The sequence below is a fragment of the Genypterus blacodes genome, unplaced genomic scaffold, assembly GCF_046128005.1.
Source record: "Genypterus blacodes isolate CSIRO-AG114 ecotype Tasmania unplaced genomic scaffold, CSIRO-AGI_Gbla_v1 ptg000044l_1, whole genome shotgun sequence".
Classification (NCBI taxonomy): domain Eukaryota; kingdom Metazoa; phylum Chordata; class Actinopteri; order Ophidiiformes; family Ophidiidae; genus Genypterus; species Genypterus blacodes.
Genome location: NW_027466857.1, coordinates 8,518,031 through 8,541,915, shown reverse-complemented (window position 1 = coordinate 8,541,915; position 23,885 = coordinate 8,518,031). Strand labels below are relative to the sequence as shown.

The 23,885-nt window shown below is 45.7% G+C and overlaps 1 protein-coding gene and 1 non-coding gene across 4 annotated transcripts; one reads left to right on the top strand and one right to left on the bottom strand.

The window, feature by feature from the left end:
• Positions 1 to 2,140: 2,140 nt before the first annotated feature.
• Positions 2,141 to 2,213, bottom strand: trnav-uac (transfer RNA valine (anticodon UAC)). Its single transcript has one exon. It is a non-coding gene; the product is annotated as a tRNA-Val (tRNA).
• Positions 2,214 to 5,960: 3,747 nt separating this feature from the next.
• Positions 5,961 to 23,553, top strand: bcorl1 (BCL6 corepressor-like 1). 3 transcript variants are annotated; one of them, XM_076149137.1, is made up of 12 exons: positions 5,961 to 6,100; positions 12,379 to 12,463; positions 12,593 to 15,208; positions 15,744 to 15,873; positions 16,182 to 16,646; positions 18,707 to 18,894; positions 19,149 to 19,403; positions 19,535 to 19,701; positions 20,079 to 20,224; positions 20,340 to 20,417; positions 20,904 to 21,075; positions 21,540 to 23,553. In XM_076149137.1, exons 2-12 carry the CDS (start codon positions 12,458 to 12,460, stop codon positions 21,937 to 21,939), a joined length of 4,623 nt encoding a protein of 1,540 aa, XP_076005252.1. In that variant the 5' UTR covers positions 5,961 to 6,100; positions 12,379 to 12,457; the 3' UTR covers positions 21,940 to 23,553. The 3 variants fall into 3 exon arrangements, with proteins under 3 accessions (XP_076005252.1, XP_076005254.1, XP_076005253.1); XM_076149139.1 differs by lacking the exon at positions 5,961 to 6,100 and adding an exon at positions 9,601 to 9,652; XM_076149138.1 differs by lacking the exon at positions 5,961 to 6,100 and adding an exon at positions 9,750 to 9,866.
• The last annotated feature ends 332 nt before the right edge of the window (positions 23,554 to 23,885 follow it).

The following is a 23,885-nucleotide window of genomic DNA, read 5'->3' as shown; positions in this document are numbered from 1 at the left end:
ATAAGAACCAAACAATATCCGCTTCCAGAAAATGATTACTCAAACAAGAACAGCGCCACCGCAGGTAAGCTTTTTACAACATACGACACCGATAGGATTTTTTTTCGATTAAATCAAAACAAAAGTGTGCAATTTTGTTTTGCTGGAAGATCAAAAGTCACACTAAATACACTTTAACTAAAGCTATAAATTTGCTTAAACTCCTGAGATTACCCTTTGTACCTACAACAAAGCATTGGGGACGTTATTCAATGATGAATAACAGCCTTTAGAAATCTGTTTTTAAATCAATGTTCACTCAAAATGTTGCCGTTGGAAACCTTCTGCCACCTCCTGTTGATAAAAGCTGACGTACAGACATCAAACACATTAAGTTGGTGAAACAGGAGCAGTACATTCATGAAAAGGACTTGATTTTAGTGTTAGTTAGAAATGAGATGAGAGAAGATACACCTTTATTAGTCACAGATCGGGACATTTCCAGGGTTACAGCAGCAGGAAGAAATAGGCATCAGTAGAAATTAAATAATAACTGCAATATAAACATGGTCCTACATGATAATGATGCCATAAAACCAACAATGTTGTCATTCAATAAACAAAGTTACATCAGTGATGCCATCCAAACTAACCCAAACTTACAGTGGCATCATCTAAACTAATGATTTAAAACAATTCTGTTACATTACAAAGAAGAATTGATAATATTGGCGCCACAGTGTTAAAGATGTTTTTCTTTAACTTAAAGCCGTGTAGGCCAATGTGCCACAGTGAATAATAATCAAGGTCCATCCCCACAAAAACGTAACAGGAGCTCCTAGCTGACAGGAGAGACTTTTCTCTCTTACACACACATCTCCTAAATTTATGACTGGCCACTGAGAGCTCCTATTACTTCTCTCTGGGTTGGACTCTGACTTGATGAATGTTTAGTGTGAAACATTGGCTGCATGTCTTTAAATCAAAAATAGATTTATCCTTAAATTAAAGTGCTGACGACTTAGAAGCTGTGACCATAATGACTTGTGAGATAGGATATGACAGGGGGACAGACTGTGCAATACAATACATTGAGTAAAGGCATTTTAATAGTCTATTTTAAATGTACAATTGCATATTGTACATTTAAACAATTGTATGCTTTTTACCAGTTGGTTATTGAATTTCATCACCATTTCACTCACTTTGATACTGTGATAAAACAAATTTAACAACTGGACATTGTGTTTTCAATGCATAGATTACTTGTCTTATACCGATTTGTAAGGGACACATTAGCAAATTATTGTTATGAGTTGATACCTGCTTCCAAAAGCCTGTACATGTGTATCTCTCTTTTTTTCCAGATGTGAGATTAGAATCTTGGCATAGCTATCGGCGGTATCAAACATTCCAGGAGTTACTGTATGTTTGGTGAGTTGGAGTTTTGTCACGACCTGCAGATCTGTTATTGATGTTGTATGAAGGTTGGTGGGCAGATAGACCTTGGGACAACAGATAAGATTGGCAGATACAAACACAAAAGACCATTGAAATCTTTTTTTCTGAATTCGAAAGAAGAATCAGTATGTTAATATTTAAGTTATGTAGCTAAATGGCTTGGCATTTCTTTGATTCATTAGTACTTTGTGAACGAATGCTAATCTTCTGTAGAATCATTAGTCCTAACTATTTCGAAGTGAAATGTGTAACGAAACAGTAGCATTTGCCAGATTTCCCTGTATTGTATTGTAATGGGAACACAATCCCTATGTATGTAAACAATGAAATAATGTGAAATATGTGACAATATTGAAAGAAAATAACAGTATTTAATGCTAGAGAAGACGGGTCATATTGGTGATGTATCATAGGAACAAATTCAAAATATATTGCAACATGCCAAGAAATAAACAAACTGAATTCCGACACTATTCGAACATAACATAAATGTTTGTGCATGTTGTCCTCATATAATAAATACATTATGAACAACGTTATATATACCGCACCATGCCATTAGAAATATGCTTATGTGTTTGGTTCCTGATTACGTTTGATTGGTGTTGCTAACGGACCAAAATATAAAATAACGTATCGTGTTAAAATCCAGTGGAAGTTGTAATATTCACAACTTCCGCTAAAAGTTAGAAAAAAGCTATGGTTCCACTGGGGCTCGAACCCAGGACCTTCTGCGTGTAAAGCAGACGTGATAACCGCTACACTATGGAACCAGCTGGCGACGTAGGACGCCTGCACGCTATGTAAAGAGTATATCATAACTATTTCTGTGTACCATAATGATTACTGAATGCAGCCGCTGTAAACTTCTTGTTATGTTTTAACATTAACGCTACCCGCTTCACTCTAGCCGTAGCGGACGAGCTCCAGTTTGTCATATGCGAGCTTCGTCTGTTCATGTTTTGAGAAATTGGCTTCGTTTTAGCTCGTGTGTTTTTAGTTGGTTTGGGTTATTTTGACTATGTCCGGTCACCTTCCTTAGGTACGCAATGAACGGCCGCTTTTGGCTGTTCTTACCTATACCCGCATCGACTTGCATAACTTCGCTCTGCTTTGGCGACCTCATCTGTTCATGATTCCCAGCCTCATGTTTAGGACTGAATCATTACACAGATTAGGCTTACACTTCATTTAGATTGTGTATGAATTAAAAGGGAAAATATTTCATCCTCCTGGCCAATTTCGAGTGCACTTTATTACAATTAATGACGTGGACTGTGGTAGACTGCTAACCAACAAACCTCATAGGCTGAGATTTGCACATCATTTGTTCTTCCTATAAACAGTACATGCATGCTCATAAAGTGTGTCATGTCTAGGGTTGAACAATCTCTCATGCCAACAGGATGTCTCTCAGGGCACAGCGCAGAGTCTATAGTTAGAGTATGTCTGAATATGTTCTCCCACCATCAAGGGACCGGAACCACTTTCATAGTCACAAGTCAACTGTTAATTTATGCCGTGAGATTCATATTATACGCCACTGTTTGAAAAAAGGTGAAAGGTGAGTGAGTTTGTCGCTGCATTAGAAGGCGTAGTGAGCCCCAGGCTCTCTCCAGTGTCTCTCCAAATGTGCATGTAATGTAGGGAAGCAATAGCCGGACATGAATGTGGTCACAAATGTCTTTTACTGGGGTTATGTTTCAAACAAAATCACAAAGCACCTGGTCAGAAGTAAAACTAAACTCTGTCATTGATGGCTATGGGGTTAGAATGACACTTTATGATCAATATATGTGTAGACACTATAATATGTCTTAAAATGTTATTATCACTGTAGCCAAGATTATAAAGAAATAGTCAATTTATTTAATTGAATGACAAACTGACATAGAGTACATGCATCTTTGTCCAACAACAGCAACTTGAGTGATGCTAATAGCCATCTTACTGGACATAAACCCTATATGTTTTAGGCTTACTTTCTTTCAAACACCTTTCATTTCAGGCTAAAATCTAAAATGATTTTAACAACTTACTTTTGGAGAGTGCAGCTGTGGACAAGCACACAATATGTTGAGATTTCTGTGGTTAACCAACCGAAATTACAGGATCACATTCACATTTGTCTAAATTACAGTCATAAAAGTTAAACACGCTGGATTTGATTGAAACCGGTCTGAATTGTATGAGGTGAAGACACTAGGTGAGAGATGTGAATCCTAACCTCCTGCACACTACAAGATAATGTGTGCCAGCTGTCAGTGGTAGCCTACACTTGGTGCTTATTTTGTCAAAGCAATGCAGACCAACCACAATCTTGAAAAGGAGACATCAAGGTGAAATGGGGGCCATGTTTAGCTTTTCAGTAGTTCTGCGTGCACCAGGCTCACCACTACATGCCTTTTATTGTTACCCACCTGTGTCCTCCTCTGGCCCCACAGCACTTTTTTGGCACACTGATATTGCAAAGCAAAAAAGCCAGCCTGCAGAGCCTCTGCAGCTCCCACCAGCTGGCAGAGAGGATTCATGCGTCCCCATCATCTATCTCTTCTTATAGGCACCTTCAATCTCATCTTCGAAGGAAACAGCTCAGCCGTGATCTCCTGCCCTTATATTTCTCATAACATTTGATCCAAATGTAGTAACTGTAATACTGTCTGGATAATGAGCAGAATCTCTAGGTCAACCCTCAGCCTGGAAGAGTTCTAAGCAGGCTTTAGCACCTCTTTAATGTAGGGGTCATTCTTTGCACATACAGTACATATGTCCATATGACATATGCACCGTGTGTGCTAATCATGTATTGCTGGCCTCTGCAGAGACCTTCAGCACATTGCCACTGACAGTGTTGTTTTTTCATAACCTTTCAGGGACATCTGAGGAAATGCTGTATTGTTCCTCTCTTGAGACACAAAGAGCATGACTCAAGCTTAAGGGTCAGTTCCATCACTCTATTTTCATTGCACACAGGCATCCAGTCATCCATAGTGAACTGATTACCTAAGAGAATCCACATATGCAGCTATCTAGATTTTCTTTTGCGTGCAAGTGATGGCACCATACAGAGAACTAAAGTAAACTTTGAGAGTTTGATAGTGTTTTGATCCTCCTCCTTACATAACAGTACAGAAGTAATTCAACAAATCATCTGAGCTCGATCTAAATTTAACACATCCCGCATGCCATGGGGTCTGACGGATTGACATCACAGAATAATTGTCTCTTCAACACCACTTTAATGGAAGTGTTGATCTTCGAAGATAAGATTCAGCATCAGACAGCTGCTAATAAAGCCAAAGCTACCCAAATTGCTAGATGAGACATGATGCAAAGCCTACTGGAGCCAACACCCTAGAAAATCCTCACAGCTCTCCACTGGTAACCTTTATCTTAACCACGTTCTTGCTACATCCCCACCACACTATTGCTTAAATTCAGTCCTAAGTGTGTTTTCCATCAATCTGCGCTCGAAACATGTTTGCATAAGACCTGATTTATCAATTGCAACTAGCCACAAGTTTCTAATAATTGCTGCCAAAACAACAGGTATCACGTAATCACTTCGAGAAGTACAAATCAAACCAGCTCTCTCTTCATCACCAGGAAGCTGTTTTAGTCTACTTGAAGCGTGTGTATTTCAAGCATGTAATTAACTTGTTTGTCCTCCAGTGTTGTAACTTCTGAATATCTACTTCAGAATTTGATCACCTAGTGCAGTTGCCATGTTGCCAAGAGAACACGGAATACCTGTTTTGGTTTTTGTGCACTCACCACAAACATCTTTATAATCTTTGATTGAATCACAATCCATATTTCCACTTCCCTGGCATTTATGCAGCTAGGGTTTGACCCATTAGAGGAACTCCCTCTTGGTCACAATATCTATGCTGAGCAGTATATGGCAGGGAAGCTATTTTAATTAGAAGGATAGCTGTGTCAGGGGGGTTATGAGATATGAATGATCAAACGCAACCCAAGTCTGTATTGTATTTTATTGAAGGGTGACCACAGTGGTAATCAAATTCCAGCCCCTGTATTGTTAGTGCCATGAGCTGCAGGGTTGCATACAAGGATATATGTCAACCTAATGTCTTTTAAAGTGGTGCATGTGTGCATCTGATCAATGTATGTAAACTGTGGCTTTTACAGGGAGTGCAATGAATTATTTGTAATGTTGAAGCTGTCAAAAACAGGTTGTTAGAGTGATATGTGTTCATTGTAATGAGACTTGAAACATCCCCATATATTCTCTATTAGTCTACCGTTTACTTCACAGGGGTTCATCAGGGAAAAAGATCAAACATTCGTAAAAAGTCTGCGCAGAGTTTCAGGCGTTTATAACTTGGAAGGAAATCCCGTGCAATTAACGACTTGAAGCCCACTGATCTCCCCCCACCCCGACGTGTTTGTTATTCACCTGTAGGGCTTCAATCCGGCGCTAGGACCCAGGGTGCGCGATTTTCATCTCCAGCTGCTGCAGACCGAAAACTGGCAATAAGGGAAGATCGCGAGGACAAGCCAAAAAAAATTGCATACTGTATTCATCCCCACTCACAAAAATCACATCCCGGGCCCCGCACGGAAGCCTCCCGCCGGACAACAATAGCTTGTTGCGCTGTGTGCAGGCTCGGTGGCTGTACACAGCTCGGAGCGCAAGGTAAGACGGTGCAATACCATGCGATTACTAATAACAAAGGCGTTACGGACGAGCAGGGGGCATTAAAGGGGGCATTGCACAACGCTGTTTGAGGGCAAGCAAAACTCTGCAAAACTTTGACCTGGATATCTGCTTTTTCTAGTTTGCTGCTATCTTGCGGGAACCACGGTAGTTGTGTGTGTGTATGTGTATGTGTGTGATGTCTTTGTGGATCTCACGGCGTTGTGTGGAATGGTGTCACATGTACGGTGTGGAGCCAACTTGTTTATCGAGGTGACATACGTGAATTGGCTGTCCACTCGTGTTGACCGTGCGGGTGGACGGCAACTGTATGAAGTGATGCATTTCGTAACCACTCAGGGTCATTTAACAATCGGCTCCGCGGCGCATCGGGCCATCTATTAACCCGGCAAAAAAAGGGGAACATCACCCGTGACTGTTCCACTGATCAACTGCTTCCCCCGGCTGCAGACTAAATTCATCACTGAGCCCGCGTTCGAAACGAATAAGCGCTCATTTTTTTTACACTCCGCGTTCTCCTCCGCCGTCTCCCCCCAACCTCGACATTCAGCGTTGACCAGGTGAACCACGAACTTAGACGGGACATCCTCGTCGCCGTAAACCATGGCGGCCTAAAAACAGGGTCGATCATCTCCGCTGTGACTCAGACAGATGACCATGTATGCCACATTCTTTCAACACACACACACACACACACACACACACACACACACACACACACACACACACACACACACACACACACACACAAAATCAGGCCTGCGGAATAAACATGTTCCTTCATCGCAGTTGTCACGGCGGTACACGCGTGAGGACGCCCGTGTCCGCCGAGCTCGCTTGCTGGGAGTAATTGTGTATTAAAACAAGTTTTCGAGCCCCAACAGCTTCATACATCCGCCGTGGAGCCCGTGAAGCACAAACTCGTCTGTAATTGGTGAAGCCCCGAGCAGCCGGCCACTACCGGGATAGCTCCCTGCGCGGTCGTTGAGGTCTCCGGGTTACCCCCCACCCCCGCCGCCCCAGCTCCGACACAATGCGATGTGTCAGCTGCCGACTTTGTGGCTCCCCTGTTCTACGCTGCTACGCTTCTCTATGGCGATTTCCCTTTTCCTGATCGGCGTTTCGGTTTCCCCAATTTCACAGTTGGCCATCTGTCAACGATTTGCCTGCCTGCACGCAGCCATTACTGAGCGAATGGCGAAGGGCATGTTACAGCTCTCTCTCACACTCACACACACACACACACACACACACACACACACACACACACACACACCGATCCACTCAGCGATAGGAGAGCAGCGAAGTAGTTTCTGCTCCGATCCGCCGCGGATGGACAGGATCGTTGTCGTGCACCGCCTTAGTGGCGAGGAAAGAAACTGATCGTGGACCCTAATAAATAAACTATCTGGCTCGCACGGTAACGTCACGCTCGCTGTACGTGCACGGTTATTTCCCCTCCATCGCTAGTGTTGAAAAAGTAGGAAATGTGTTGTCTCTAAAAGAGTGGATACCCCTGTAAGCTACAGCAGGCCCGCTGCTGTGGAGAGCCAGGTAAGACAAGTGGCCTAATTACAGCAATGTAACTTGTACTGGAGAACTCCTGTGCCAAAATGTGATTATGGCATAAGAAAGCACAACGTATTGTGAATGCTTAGAATCATACACATCACCGTGCTTGGTAAGGATTTGACATTGGAGGATATCTGACAGGATATGTACATCCAAACTTTTGTGAGATATTTGTTTGCCTGCAAAAGTGCATAACTTAAGTGCATCTGTGTGAAAACAGCAAATATGAGTTTGTCTGTAACTCCAGCACAGTTACACTCCTTTGTTTTCGTCCCTTTTTCAGCACTTTTCTTGGAATGAAACTTCAAACTATGAAAAGACAACATGAAGGTTCAATGTGTATTCAGTGATGGTGGAGATATGGAAAGAGTGGGAAGCAAAAGTAGTTGAACTTTGATCCCCAATGAAGTAAAGATATATCATATGGACTTAATCTCTGTTAGTGTTGGTGTTTTGTATTCATAGAGCCACTTGCATAAAGCCCTGTTTATGGCAGTCAGTGTTTAATTCAGCCTCAACTTAACTGCAGAGGCCGTTGGCATCATTAATTTGTCTTTTATTGTCCAGGGCTTCTCTTCATTTTGTGCAAAACCATTCAGTAGAGAGCAGAAGGCTGAAATGAAAGTCTAGAAAGTCCAGTCCTTATCCAAACAGTAGTTTTGCACTGGACTAAGCTTATACCCACATCTCAGGGCACATTCATGAGCATGGACTCTGCTAAAAACCCAATCTGACCTTGTAATGAGAACTAAAGTGGTTTCATTCACTGAACTGTGCCATGTCATTTACTTGAGAAAACTCTTGAGTGAATTGCTTTGTCTTTGTTCATATCTCCATAATCAGTCTTTATCTGCAGGCGTGCTGACAAGTAAAGTCTTCACAGTCAGATCCTTGGCCTGGGCAGCCCACAGGGATTGTCAAAAAACGAGGCATTGTTAAATCCTACTCAGGCTCTGAAACCACAATTGTGAGGTGTAGCGAATGGAGAAAAAGTGTATATGTGGGGGTGAACCATAGTAGTGCACGAGTTGTTGTAATAATTGTAGATTAAATTTCACTTTGTGCATTTCCAGGGAAGGGCAGCGAGCATCTGAGGCCGTAAACAGATTGATACGACTAATACTGCATTTACAGATCCCACATATCAGCTGTGTGTGGAAATGGAAAGGGTAGAGGTTATTCCACCTTAACTGGATTCATAAGGAAAAATACACATTTGGGATTTTGTACTAAACAAAAGTCCCAGCCACCTGGTAAACAAATTTCTTTCTGGCCTTTTATACAACAAAATATTTGGAGGTCAGTGTTGGGAGGTGCTGCGTTTGAAGATGACCTCAGTAGGCATTGTTAAAGTTTGATCCATGGCATCAGCAGAGATGACTGTAACCCCCCTTACAGGCATCATGGTGTCAGGTTGATAAGCTATATGAAAAGCTACAGAAAGACGTTAATGTTCCCCTCATCTTCTCATTTAAAGCATGTATGTGCAGTGCCTCATACACACTGAATCTTGCTTCCTCGTGTTAATTCCGCTGCAACGGACCCAAACCTCTCCCACTCTTTTTTTTTGGCAGTTCCGTTTAGCAACCATCACACTGTCCTCTGCCTCTGCTAATTGACTTCATTGTCACCGAAACGCTGGCTTCTACTCGACGCGTATTTCGGTTTTAAAAAACAAACACAGTTTATCACTTCGTTGCCCCCCCCCGATAAGCCTTTTCAGTCCAGCGCACCGTTACACTCTTTGGTCGCGATCCCCCCCTTTCCCCTTGAGCGGCTGGAGCGCGCGTTGCATGCCGGTACCTGTAGTCCTTACCCCTCCCAGGCTCTCCAGCGTCCAATCCTGGGCGTGGATAGCCGAGCACTACATATCCCATGGTGTTGCCGTGCACCCTTCTGCCCCCCTCTCTCTCTCTCTCGCACTCGCTCTCTCCCACCAGACTACAGGCTGGAGATACGGTACGGACTGTCTTGACGACCCCCCCTCCCTCCATACACACACACACACCACACCACACACACACAACCCCTCCTCCCTCCCGCCCCCCCGGACTTTTAGAACCGAAAAACCGTCGAGATTAGTGACCAGCCACGGACGGTAGACGGAAAGGCTGGATACAGCGCTATGCGAGCCGTGCCTGTAACGACGTTCACATGCCATCTGGACGAGCGGGTTCGTAACTGTTTGTGTCATTACAGACATCTTTTATCTCCCCCCGCTGATTAGCTTTGGAATTATTCAATATTTGTGAGAGTCTGGAGCGGGTAGGAGGGGGGGAAAGACGGGAGAGACGGGAGGCTTTAGGGGTCGCGGGGCTTCGGCGAATGCCTTCCCCGACGCCGAAGTGGTCCGCGCGAGGGGGCCGACACGGGAGAAGACGGGAGGGGGGGACTTCACGTTAGGTCGGCCGGGGATAGAGAACAGTAGCCTGCCTCACAACATGGAGCGAGCCGCGGGAGTAATGCGGGGGCTCCGCGGTGGCTCCGCTGCGCAGGGAGCTCGGCGTTTATCCGCGCCCGTAGCTGGTCAGTGGTGGACTTAATTTTTTTTGTTTGCCCCATTTTCCGTGACAGTGGCTACCATTCCACTAACACAGGGCTCCGGGATAAGTTTTGTCACCCACCCCTCTGTTAGTTGTCCAGCTGGCTACTTTTTCCCCCTGCAACTCAATGCGGCCAGTTTGTGGAACGTTGCTGGGGGGAGGTCGGGGGGGAGGTTGTTCTTCATCACAGAGACACGATGCGGACTAACTTGGTGTTGGATGTTGATCGTGTGGAGTTTAGTTGGGCTCCCCCCTTGCTCTGTTGTGCTCTCGGTGGATGTTGACTACCGTATCGTCGGAGATGTGGACACATTGTGTTCGCTCGCATGCAGCTCTTCAATGGGGAAGTCTCCTGTCACTGCCTCCCCCCCCCAAACATCTGTATCCGTCGCCGAAACATTTCGCTGATTCCTGATTCATTTGTGATAACAATATGTATGTGAACGTACATGACGGTATCCCGGTTGATCAGTCCGTGCTTGTGTGTGTGTTTCTGTGTGTGTGTCCGTGGATGGACCGATCACCTGAGAAGCCAGTTCCCATTCTCATCATGGTGACTGCTCGCCATCTCCACCGACGGAGCCACACGGAGTTCTCCCCCCCCCCCCCGTGGTCGTACCGATTAAACGGATTGTTTGTGTTTGAGTGTGTGTGTGGCTGTGGTCATAATGCTTTACTTTATAAAGCCTCTGAGTTACGACGCCGGGGCATGGCGCTTTTGTGCCGCGGGGCTGTGAACAGCGAAGTGACCGAGTGAGGAAGTCCGAGGAACACAATCGTTCGGTCTCTTTTGGAAGATGGTGATGGCACGCTTTGACTTTGTTTGGCCGGACTGGTGTTACCCGCGCACGGCGTGTGTGTGTGTGCGTGTGTGTTGTCTTTGACTGTTCGCCGGGGCGGATTGATTTAAAAAATGTTGAAACGGAGCAGACCGCGTATCCGCAGCACAAAGGCAAACTAGCTGTAAGCAACATGATGTTATACGGTAATGAATGCAGCCGAGCCCCCCCCCCCCCTCTTCCTCCTCCTCCTCCTCCTCCTCTCCTGCACGGAGCGATATCTGCAATCGCCGTATCCCTTTCAGTCCGTATTCATAGATTCCAGCGGAGATTGTGTGTCCTGCTGTCAGTCATGATGCGCATCACATTCGTTGTGTTCCGGTGACTCGACCGAAACGCTGTCCGCTCCTCTCAAGCTTTAACATGGATTATTTTTTGGGGGGGGGGTCCAAGTCCCCTTTGTAGTTGTGTCTCGTTTAGTTGAATATGCGAACCGTCCGCGCTCACCTCGCATGTACCCGCACAACAGGAGCTGTGCTGGCGTGTGTCTGTGTCTGTGTGTGTGTGTGTATGGGGCTTGTGTCTGAGAGTATTGCCAATGTTTCATTTTCAAGGTGGATTGACATTTTCTTGATCATGATTGCCAATTTAGTGCAGGGTTAGGGTTGTTTTGAGAAGCAACGTGTTCATTTTTCTACAGGGGAGTTGAGTGTGAGATGTGAGATAAGCCTGATGAGGTCTTACTCTCCATGACCCTCACATAATGATGGTGCTAATAATTGTGATAGTCTGCTGTATTTAAATCACACACTGTCTGGTGCTGGTTAAACCTTAACCATATGAGCCAATAACAAAACTTCTGCTTACTTGCCACAGTCCACTTTGCAATACTGACTGTGGTTTGTTCAGCAGCACGACACATAAAGGGAAATACCTGAGCAGCAACAGTTGATGGCCCTTAATGAGAGCCGTCTCATTTCAGACGTATGACCCTCCGTTCAGTTAACAAAGTTCACACTCTGGATTGATTGATTGATCGATCAAAAGGACCACATTGTAAACGTTCCCTGCTCGTGATCAAAATCCACAGCAGAACCAGTCTGTTCCTCTGTTTACTGCCCTTAATCATGCTCCTGTACTAAGGACATCGTAACATTTTAAGGCTCTAATCCCATCGCAAATGATTAGGAAGTTTTCAATGGCTCAATGGTTCACTCACAATCAATGACTTTAGCACAGAATGGGGTCTGTTGCTTGATGAAGGACAATATCCTTCATCAAGCCGTTTTTGTATTTTCAAACTAAAACAACACTATCAGTGATGACATTAAGTTCTTTTCCCCTCCCCTTGTGTATTTTGCAGCATATCTCTGTATCTCAAAGACAAACTCACCTGACTGACTCTGCTACCCCTTGAGGCATGTTGTGTTAAAGAAACACCTATGCAGGTATTGTTTTTTCTAATCTATTAATATTATTATTACTGGTAGACTACTAGATTAGATCGAGCATCATTTTCTCTCATCTAATTTCTCTTGTAATTAACATTGGCCTCATGAACTTCTCTTATTACTCAGGTGGATCCTACGCTAATGAATGTCGGGGATGGAGGCACGGTGAGCAGAGAGATCAGTGCTCCAAATAAAGCGTCTTCTAGTATGGTGGGAAATCCCCCCCAGACGCTACCCCCTGAGTTTAGAGGAGATGTTACTCTCAGTCAGCAGAATAAGAACACACCGACTACAGACAGTAAGACAGCGAAAACCTGCCTGGACAATAGCAGTTACAACCACACGCCGGAGTTTTCCTCACCGCCACAGCTCAACAATGCGCCAATGTCAGGCTCTACACTCACCAGCGCAGACAAGAGAGCAGACAAATGGGCAGAGGTCTCTAAACACAAGGCTGACGGCGCCGGGGTGTTCCCCACTCCTCAGTGGTCGAGCGGCATAAAGGCCGGCAGAGAGGACTCGCTCAACCCCTGTCACAGCAATGTGACGTGCAGTAAGAAGTCACACATGCAAACACAATCGGTGCAAAGCGTCGCCGCTGGGTTCCAGTGCTCCACCATGTTTAAACCAGCCCAGCCTGTTGCCTTCCTTCCATCCTCTAACTTTTCGCCTCCACTATGTAAAATCACTCTTCCACCAGCATTGGGTCAAATCGCCGCATTAAGAGAAGCCACAGCCAGTCAGTTCCATAAAGAGATTCAGCCTCAAAGTTCAGGCGCCGGAGGGACTCCTCACATGCGGACGTACTCCTATCCTTTCTCGGTGGGCCGGACTCCCGTTCCAGAGAAAAAAGGCACATCGGCATCTAAACTTAAACCTAACATGTCATTGAGTAAGAGCACCAAATCTGTAGCTGAACATAAATCCTTAGCTTCTGTGGTAGCTTCGCCAGCTATTGCGCTTCCATTACAGCACCCATCAATAAGTTCTGCCACCCCCACGCGCTTCACTTTGTCTCCCACCGCTGCCATCTGCTGTGGCCCTGCGCTGGCCAGTATCACTACTCAGGGCAGACTGCTGAACCATGTGGAGAAAGGCAACAGCATAGAAAATGCAACCATGGGCTGTCTAAAAATGACACCCTCTTCTGCTTCAGAGGACCACACAGTAGCATGCGCGATTGAACCTAGGGACGTGCCTCTGGATTTGTCTGCGAAGTCAAAGCGCCCAAAATGCATAAATGACCCTCCAGTCACCACGGCGGAGCCTCACCATAACGAGACAAAACAGAGAGATTTTATGAACTCTAAGAGGACTCATACTGCCACTTATAGTTCGGCAGTGCAATACCCTACTTTACCCAGCACCCACAGAAACGGATCTCATCAAAAGCAATTAAACAGGCCTCCAAATCACCAGGTCCCAGAGCCCAAGTCATCCTGGAGCAAGGGACCTTCACAAGACTCCATTAAAAACATACCCGGAACTTACGTTGGAGTCGCCAGCCCCATACTGGCGTCGACGCTTCAGGGGAAAGATGGAAAAGTGACTTTTGCGGATGAATTTCAGAGTTTTGCTAAACAGGAATTTATATCTATAATTGACCAAGGAGAACATCTGGCCTCAGGTGGAAAGAAGCCATCGTATTTGATGAAGGCCAACCAGCATGCTCCAAGTGTCAAGCACACTAAAAACACCAGTGCAGCCATAACTAAGAACTGTACCTCTAAAGGAGCCCTAACTTCTGCTCTGTCGAGCTCTGCTAACGCTCACATTCATCAGAAATCTGGAACTGGCAAAACAGCAGCGCCATACGCCGCCACTGTTGTCAGTCCAGCTTGGCAACCGTCGTCTCTTCTGCCACACCAAGCCTCTTCAGCTCAGAGGAAAATCACACAAGGATCCCCAAAGACCAAGGGCACCGCGCCTGCAGAGGGTTCTAAGTTTCAGAACGCCCACCACAGCCTTTCCAAAGCCGAGGACGATAAGTGGGAGAGAATGAAGTCGCCCCTGTCGAACCTCGCGTCCATTGTGAAGCAGAAAGCTCTTGAAACAACCTCATTGTCCGGTGAGGGGAACGTTCAAGTTTCACCCGTCGCATCTAGGAAAGCCGACGTTCTGAATTCACTCGTAGGGGGTCAAGAAACTCAGTCCAAACTTTCGTCTTTTGAATACCCGTCATTCAGGTCTGTGGAAAAATGGTCCGCACTGCTGTCTCAAGGGGATTCAGCCCAAAGCATGAGCAGACTGGAGAAGACGAGTACCACTGAGTGCACGGAGAATAATACTGAGAGCCACCCGGGTCAGGGAGAACACATGGGGCTGAAAGAGAAGCAGGGCTCCTCAAAGCTCGCTGCCCACTCTCATAGCTTTGGAGGCAATGCATCAACAAATGGGAACAGGATGGAAAGCAAACTGGCCCAGGTGTTAGAGGGGGAGATATCGAAGACGGAAAGTGGGGCAACAGACAGTCCTCCCAGTGAAAAATTGGAGGGCATAGTCGCATCTATCCTTACGGGCCAGTGTGCCAGCGGAGGTGACAAGATTGAGAAGAAAACAAATGGAACCAAAGAAGAGTCGCCAACCAAAGCAAAATCCGCCGCCGTCAAACAAAAGAAAGCAACTCCCAAGAAGCCGGTGAAGGACAAGTCCCACGCCGACACATCAAAGAAAGCTGCCGGAGCCGCGAAGAAGAAGCGAGACAAGGAGAGCCCTCCAATCAAAGTGTCTCGCCCCAAGAAGGTAAATCATCTGCATATTAACTCCATACAACACCTCAAATTTTAGACTTTGAACAACTAATGAAACGATTGATGTGATTTCCGATTTTTAATGAATGAGACGTATACCCAATGGCCAATTTATTAGACCAACCAATACAATCTAATGCAGCGTGACAGCCCTGCAATAAATTGTATCTTTATTAATATTGCGTTTGTAATATTCAGGGACTGACTATAATGCCGACTCATATAACACCACCACAAACATACAGGCGGTGGAATTACCATAGAGTGTCATTAACGCCTCTCACACTGCCAACCGTATATACGCTTCACAAGGACGGGAATTAATTGCACAGCGTTGGACTGTACAGGTGTAGCTAATAAAGTAGCAACTGACGGTGCATCTTTTTAATAATACTATTCCGTGACTGATGATTTTACTTCCAAGGCCGCATTGCGAGACCATTTCCCGCCCTCCATCATAGTGAGAGCTTTGTCGTCAGGAGCGTCCAATACAGCGCGTTCACTCAGTCCCCTGTGTGTCTCAACAGAAGGTTCTGTCTGCACCTGTGCAAGAGCCGAGTCCGTCGGCGGGAAAACTCCCCCCGCCGAGCAAAGAGCAGATTCTAAGGGACAAGACGAGTTCCAATAAGGCCGAGAAGTCAACGCCCAACAAACCAGGTATAGTCTTTGTGTTCTTATAAACCAGTGACATTTACCGGCCCTAGAACTTCTCGCATTGCTCATAAATTTCTGATATCCATCTCAGATTGAGTGTGTTTTACTGCGAACGATAGATTACTGTTGACATCATGATCCTTTAGTGCTGGAGATGCAGTAAATTCTCTGTAATTGCTCCACCATAGTATGCTGGCTTGTGTTCACCTTGAAGTGGGCAGGAAACATTGCACATATTTCCTGCATGTGTTTGATCGAATCCTTCCAAGCGTTGAAGCTGGTGTGTTAACGGTGGGACATGTTTGAACCAGGTACAGATCGAGGCAGCGGTGTCCCCCGAGCGGAGGCTCTGGTGTCTCTCGGCGGCTCCGACATATCCAGCAAGGAGCCCGAAGCTACGGAGAGCTCCTTCCCGAGACTGAGGAGGGGACGGCGGCGAGCTGACGAGGCGCGACTAGACCTCTGGGGCTTCGCGACACCTTCTCCGCCACCGCCGCCGACGCCCCCTCCCCCGCCCTCGCCCCCGTCGCCCACCATACAACCCGCCCGCCGCCCGAGGGGGAGGCCTCGCTCCAACCCCTTGCCGCAGCGAGCGCTTCAAGGCAAGGCCAAGGCCGCCGGCGCGGACAGCGACGGCCCCGCTCGCAAGAAACGCCGACGCTGCCGCAGCAGGAAGTATCAGACCGGGGAATACATCACAGAGAAAGACAAGACGGAAGACGGAGAGCACGTGGAGGAGTCTGACTCCCAGAGACGGGACAATGAAATTGCTGCAGGTATTCAGTTTTTCTCCAGGGATCAGTCAAGTTTCAGTTTAACCCTTTCCAGCCTGTTCTTAATCAAACGTGCAGCTGGTAGTTACAGATGTGGTGGAGCAAATGAAACAGGAGAGGAGCCAGTCCTCTTTTTTGATATTGACAGAATCCAGGGCGGGAACAATAAGTTGCTAAATTGATACTTGATCAACAGAAAATGATTTGATTACAATTTTGACCAATATCAAGACTCAAGTTATTATTCAGTCTATATAGTGACAATAGTTGCAGTCTTTTGGGACAAATATGTAACAACTGCAAAAGAATTTAATCAGTCAGTCGGCTAAAACACTAATTTAGAGAGGTTTGATCCGGTTTACACATTTTTACTCCTCTTATAGAATTGTAGGCAGTTCATGATGTATTGTGAACTCACTCAGACATGTACTTTGGGAGATCCTGACAAATCCCTTTACTTTCTTTTTTTACAAAGTTTCTCCTTATCTGTCCTTAAACGCGTTCCCATCAATTCATAATTAATAATTATTATCTGAATCAGGTCACTTTTGTTTCAGTGAAGAGAAATCTGGATTCTTTATTTGAACTGACAATAGCAGTGAGGTGGTGTGAAGGGGAAATCTTACTCACTTATAATGCATGTAAGATAAATCAACTGCCAATGAATGAAGGAGAATTTCTTACAAACTAAGACGGCTACAGACAGGAATATATGAAGATCGTCTACAGGGAGAGCAGGCAGGAGATATTAGAGAGTCGTCATTAGCGGAATAAAGAGGGCAATTTTGAAGACTATCTTCCTTACTGAACATTTTTAAGGGTTTGTAACGAAAATGGCTCCGCATCAGTGGAACATCTGATTTCCCTTAATTGCTATTTTCTCTCACGAATGGCTGAATATCAGTGAAGATGTAGGAATAAATAGTAGATTTTGATGGTTTTACCTAGAAAAAGTAGATGATTTGCTCCAACACTTAGTGCCTGATGTTGATGATTGAACATAGCTGCTTGGGCGATTATACTTTTGTGAGGGCCAACTGTCCGTCAATCGATCCGTGCCAAATGTCCCACTGCTTTTCTGGGTCCGGCTCTTTCTGTCCAGTTCCCCAGCCACGCCCGTTCCACTCTTCCTTCACATGTTTTGCCTGAGCTCCTTCCAGATGTCAGCTCATCCTGAGGGTGAGCCCAGATGCCCTTCATAAAAAAAAACCTCATTAAAGCCACTTAGCAGTCTCATTCTTTCGGCCATCACCTGGAGCTTATAATCTAACATTCGTGCTGGATCATAGATCAACTGGTAAACCAAGAACATCGCCTTTAGACTCTCTGTTCATCATCACAGTTTAGCAGGTCGATCTCATTCTCCCTCCTACCCTCAATCATCAACAAGTCAAACCTCAGAAAGCCTTTATTCTGGGGCTGTACCTGAACATGGCACTCCCCTTTTACCCCGCTTCCCAGTGTGTACTGGAGGAGACATCCTGGTGACTGAGGACTCGCGTCATCAGCACAAAGTCAGGTGGTTGTACCAGCTTTGCGGCAGTGGGAACCAGACAGAATTGCCTTGCCTGGATTACACTGACTAGGAGGCTTTTTCTGGAGGCAGGCCTGCCACCAAGCACTCGGTGGCCTGGCTTACACCCATGAGACCTGGTTTTTCTTAGTCCCAAAAACAACTTGAGCTATCCACCTGCATAGAGTAGCGGTGGCGTGCATTGCCAGTTAGGCAGCAGGGAAAGGCAGGGGAGCTTGGCCGACTGAACCGACCTGGCTACGGAAATCAGTGATGCTGATGCACAGTGTGCCAGTAAGACTCAGTGATCGACATTATTGACAGAGAATTGACCACAATATGGTTTACATGGTGGTTCAATGAAATAAAAGGTAGAATATGCTGTAGATACACATGCAGTATATGTCTATGGTGAGGCCTTTGGTGCAGGAAGAACCATAATGTCTGATTCTGCTGATATGAGCTGCATTTCCAGAGTATGATTGGTCAATTTTGTTCGTCTGTTTGGTTCCCATGCAGAACGACCGCTGAAACAATTTTGTCATTCCAGATTCGCAGACAAATCCGCGTACGAGTCCCAGTCCCTCGAGTCCAGAACCTGTTCTGCGAAGACCCTCCTTCACTCGCTCCGGGTCCGTCCGATACCAGGAAAATGAGGCGTCTCCAGAGAGCAACGACAAGCCTGCAGGGAAGAGAAAGTTCAAAAGCAAGCACTTATGTGACGGCGATGAACAAAAGGTAAAATAATACCTGTTTGTCTGACAGTTTAATTGAAATAATAAAGGGTTGATGGTGATAAGATACAATGCCCCTTAGATAGATTATCTTACAGTGCCCTCTTGTGGCTGTAAGGATAAACTTTCTATCCAAACTAAGTCATTGTTTATGATGGCAGCTACAGTGATCACAGTACATATTCATGATGGGTTGCAAAACATGAGCGCTGCATTTTGTTTCATTGTTTCTAATAAAAAAATGAATCTGCTTCTCAGGTGAAGCCCAAACGCAAGCGCGGTGCCTCGTTTGCCCAGGACGATGAAGGCGCTGATGGAAAGAAAGCAGAGAGCCTTCCTGCCACTCCAAAAGACTCTGTGTCACCTCCATCCAGTAAGAAGGGCTCATCAGGAAAGGCTGGCGCCACAGAGTCTCCACCCAAGAAGCCGGTTCCTCCTGAGGTCCGTCGGCTGATTGTCAATAAGAATGCAGGGGAGACGTTGCTGCAGCGCGCTGCCCGCCTGGGCTACCAGGTAAAATCACTTCTGCTTTAAGTGTAGAAATGAGAATCGGCGGTGAAAAATGTTTTGATTTTGACTCCTAATATGCCGTTTACCAGTTTGAGACGTGATGTGACACAGCCTGTCTCCTCTCTGTTCTCCAGGATGTAGTGCAGTACTGTCTGGAAAAGGACGTCCGGGAGGTTAACCGGCGTGATAATGCCGGTTACACGGCTCTGCACGAGGCGTCCTCCCGTGGCTGGACTCAGATTGTACAGATGCTGCTGAAGTACGGGGCTGATGTCAACTGCAGTGCCCAGGATGGAACACGGTGAGGCTGCACGATGATTTCAAGCTGGGGTTCTTCAATTCTGATTCCTAAACTGTTGTGATACGTTTCTTTCAATTAAGTAATGCATATTTTATTACCTCTCATTTAGCTTTCAGTCAAAATAGCTTGGAACTCTCTGAGAGGTTGTTAAGTTTAGGATTATGTTTGGCGACTTGTTGGAGTGTTCTTTCTTATCAGTGCTCCCCATTACCTGAGCCTAAACATGTGGCTTAGTTGAATTGGTGTAACTACTACTACATTTCCTGCAGTTAACCCCACAATATAGTGCTCATATATGTTAAACAGACACGTATCCGTGTGTGGTCTGAGGTTATAAGACATTTAAAGGTCATTGTGTTTCTTTGCTCTTTCCTCAGGCCTCTTCACGATGCAGTGGCGAGCGATAACCTGCCAATAGTTTGGCTCCTGCTCAATCATGGGGCAGATCCCACTCTGGCCACCTACTCTGGACACACACCAGTCAAACTGGCACATAGCCCAAACATGAAGACCTTCCTCACAGGTAACGTGACCTAAACATTCACATTAAACTCAGTGTCCATCAGTGGATCCAGTCATGTAAGACTTTTAACGAGTTTAAGTGTTAAGTGTTGTCAACTGAATTCTCTCTTTCACAGAATACTTCACAGATCTGGAAGGACGCACTGAGCAGGACCCCAGTGTACCTTGGGATTTCTACAGTAGCTCTCTGTTTGGTAAGAACCCTGGTCCCGGCTTCTGTCGGTATGTCTGGCTCACTAACTCGTCAGCTCTGTCGGGTTTGAACTCGGGACAATATTTAGGGAGCAATTCTGCGGGCAGGAGGGAGGGAGATGAGTCACGTTAGAGCGCCGACTAGACTGCTGAGCGGAGCACAGGCACAGGCTGGCTCACAGGCTGGACTAGAGGCTTGGCTGCTGAGAGGATATTAGCTTTGAATACCAGCTTCAGTGTTTTGTTATAGACGGCCACAGACTTAAAGCAGGTCCAAATTACTGCAGTTAATGCGTCAGGAGAAGGACGTGGCCTTAATTTGGTTTCTGAACTGATGCCTTCTCTTTTGTGGTTGTTATGAAGACATTGCCCACTAGAGGGCGCGCTAACCCTAAGATGTGTTCCGAAGCAACTCATTTGCAGTTCTGCTACACAGCCGCTATTCTTCTGTATGGTCAACACACACCTGACTGAACCTCTCTTCACAGAGACTGACCAGGAGCCTTGCTGGGACTTCTTGCTGTCTGAGCAGAATCAGGATGAGGAGGAGAAGGAAACGGCGAAGGCTGAGCCAGACTCGGACAAAGACTGCCTCGTGTTCGAGTTCTCCTCCGAGCCGCTCTTACCCTGCTACCACGTTCAGGTGTCGTTAACACAGGGGTGAGTTGGCACAGAAATGAAGCTCACACACCACACGCAGGACAGAGGATAATGTGGTTGTAGGTGACTGTGACCATGATCCACACCAGCCGTGACTCATTCAAGCAAGAACTAATGTATAGGCAACTGTCTGAGGAGATTGTGAAGGAGAGTGACCAGTGAAGAGAGAAAGCACAGGATGTTGAGTAATGTTCGTTTATACTAAGACATCATGAACATAAGGACAAGCTTGATAACAGATTCTTCACTGGGTTTTCCTGTCAGAGGGCTGAAGCATAATGTTCAGAGTGTTTTCATTCTTGGATCACAGTCTTTCACCTCTTTAGTTGGCAGGTTGAGCTGAACTGCACGCCGAGACAAGCCCACAAAAACAATAGCATAGAGGAGGAGTGTGTTGACAGTTACTTTTTTCTATAGAATTCTTCACAAAGGGCTTATCTCACACGTTCGTTCCTCTCTTGCAGGTTTTGCAACTGGTTCCTCCTGTCAGACGTCCTCAAGCGGCTGAAGATGTCGGGGCGGATATTCCGCGTGCGCTACACACACCTGGAGGTGGTGAGCTTGTCACGTGCCGAGCTGTGGCGGCAAGTATCCATCAGCCAAGTGAGCTCGGCTTTGGCCACGCCCCGCAGAGGGAAGAAGAAGGATGGGGAGGAGGAGGAGGAAGAGGGGGAGGGGGTGGACGAGGACGACGACAACAACAAGGAGGATGAAGAGGAGGGACTGGTGGATCTGGTGCGCTGTGTACCAGAGCTCCAGAGACTACTTGGCTCCTCCATTCACATCCTACAAGAGGAGGAGGTGGAGGAGGTGGAGGCGGAGGAAGAAACATTGACAAACACAGGGAAGGCACGTAGCCGATAGCCTCTCTTTTACTCCAGTCCTTCACATGCAGACATTTTTCATTTTTTACGTTGCAAGTGTGTCAACCGTAACCCTCCCTGCAAGCAGCAGCTCAAAGGAAACTCCGTCCATTGTAATAAGGATCAAGGGTTTTAGAGTCTTAATTCCAGCCATGGCACTGATTTGACCCTCCACCTATGACCTTTGACCTCAGCAACAAGGTGATTAAGTGTTCCCACCTCAAGGACCGGCACACGGGAGTGGTCAGTGCTGGAAAGCAGCTTTCAGGTTCCTATCTGTAGGTATATTTGATTACCTGAGAACTATCGAGCAAACCTTTTGTAATGATTCTGTATGTACATGGTAGTGTATATGTATATCTTGCCATCAGGGTTAACACATTTGGTTATATAAATGTATTCTTGTGGCAAGGGATGGATTGATCAGGAGTTTCTTTTTTTGTTGATTTTTGTTCCTGAGGGAAAGAGATATTTTTTCGATGGGAGCTAATCCAAGACTTTTATCTTGGTGAACTCTTGCGTAAAGCTGAAACGCTTAAGGACGGCTAAAGGAGCAGGGGGCCCCCGGGCGGATTCCCCCCCTCCACCCCCGTCAAGCCCGGGGAACCCTGAAGACCTGCGGACAAGATCCAGATCACGGCACATAAACATTCACCTGCTTACACCCGACTCGACTCGCACTCCTGATTTCCATTCTCTCCTTTTGTTTTTATGTTTTTGTATCATCACATTGCAAGAGATCGTTACCGGATGGACATGAAAGCCAATCGTGTTCCGTTTTTGTTTCTGTGCACATTTCACAAGCCCGGGGTAGCATGTAGCTGTCCTTTTGTTCTTTGAATTCATGTGTTTGGACCTTTAAAAAAATGAGACGTTGTTTACAGATGTGGACAGACTGCGGTGATTCTCTGTAGCCCAGGTTTATACTCCTCACGAACTGATGCAGAATCCTGTGGATCTCTCTAAAGAGGAAAAAACGTAGTAACATCTCTGGAGTCCAGAGCGAGACGCCCTCCACCGCAGCCACCACTGTCCCTACATCCTTAATACTGTACCTTTTGTCCCCCACATCCCAGAGTGTTTTGTGTTGCAGTGTGTTAGTTGCACTGTTTGTTGTGCTTAATTTAATAGTCATTAATATATTTGACCTCTTGTGTATCGGACAAAACTATCTATGAAATTTGCTTTGTATGGTTGGTGCTTCATTTTGAAATGTACTTATTAGGATCCATATATTCAGAGATTTTCCTCCCTCTAAACAGTATTTCAAAAAAGCAAAAGTACAGTTTTATTGTACTGGTGCTAAGATAGATTTTGTGTTGACAATCAATGAAGTTTTGGTTTGCAGTCACAAGCTAATAGAAGATATTTAAGATGAAGAGACTTAAAGGTGTAAAAGTATAGTTGAGTTAAAGAAAATGGGACACAGCGAGACTAAAACACAAGAGCAAGTCTGTGAAAATCTTGGAAGAGCCTTTTATTTGATTCTTTTATAAGAAATCAAGAATAAAGCATGATGGTGAATCATTGTTTAAGCTCCTTGTTTTGTCATCATTAGATTAACATGATGTCACTGAACTTAATGTTCAAGGTAAAATGAACCCTGCAGGCATTTCCACACATTCTCCCTTTGGCCTTGATTTTAAAGGACACAGTCAGATTATTGTTGTTGCTATGGCTAAATGTGACCCACGTTAGACACCCAGGAGACTTGGAGCAACATTATCAACCCACTGGAGTGATATGACGTGTGATGATGAGTCACTTACTGGATTTGCGTTCGGATCTGTGGAAAGGAATCTAAACTCAAATCACTGTAGATCGTCAGCGGGTTTGTCAATACAACAACAAACCCTTTCAGAGCCATATAATACAATCTCAAAATAAAAGATTCAGGGTTGGTTCATCTAATAGCGATAGCAACACAAATCTTAAAATATGTAGCAA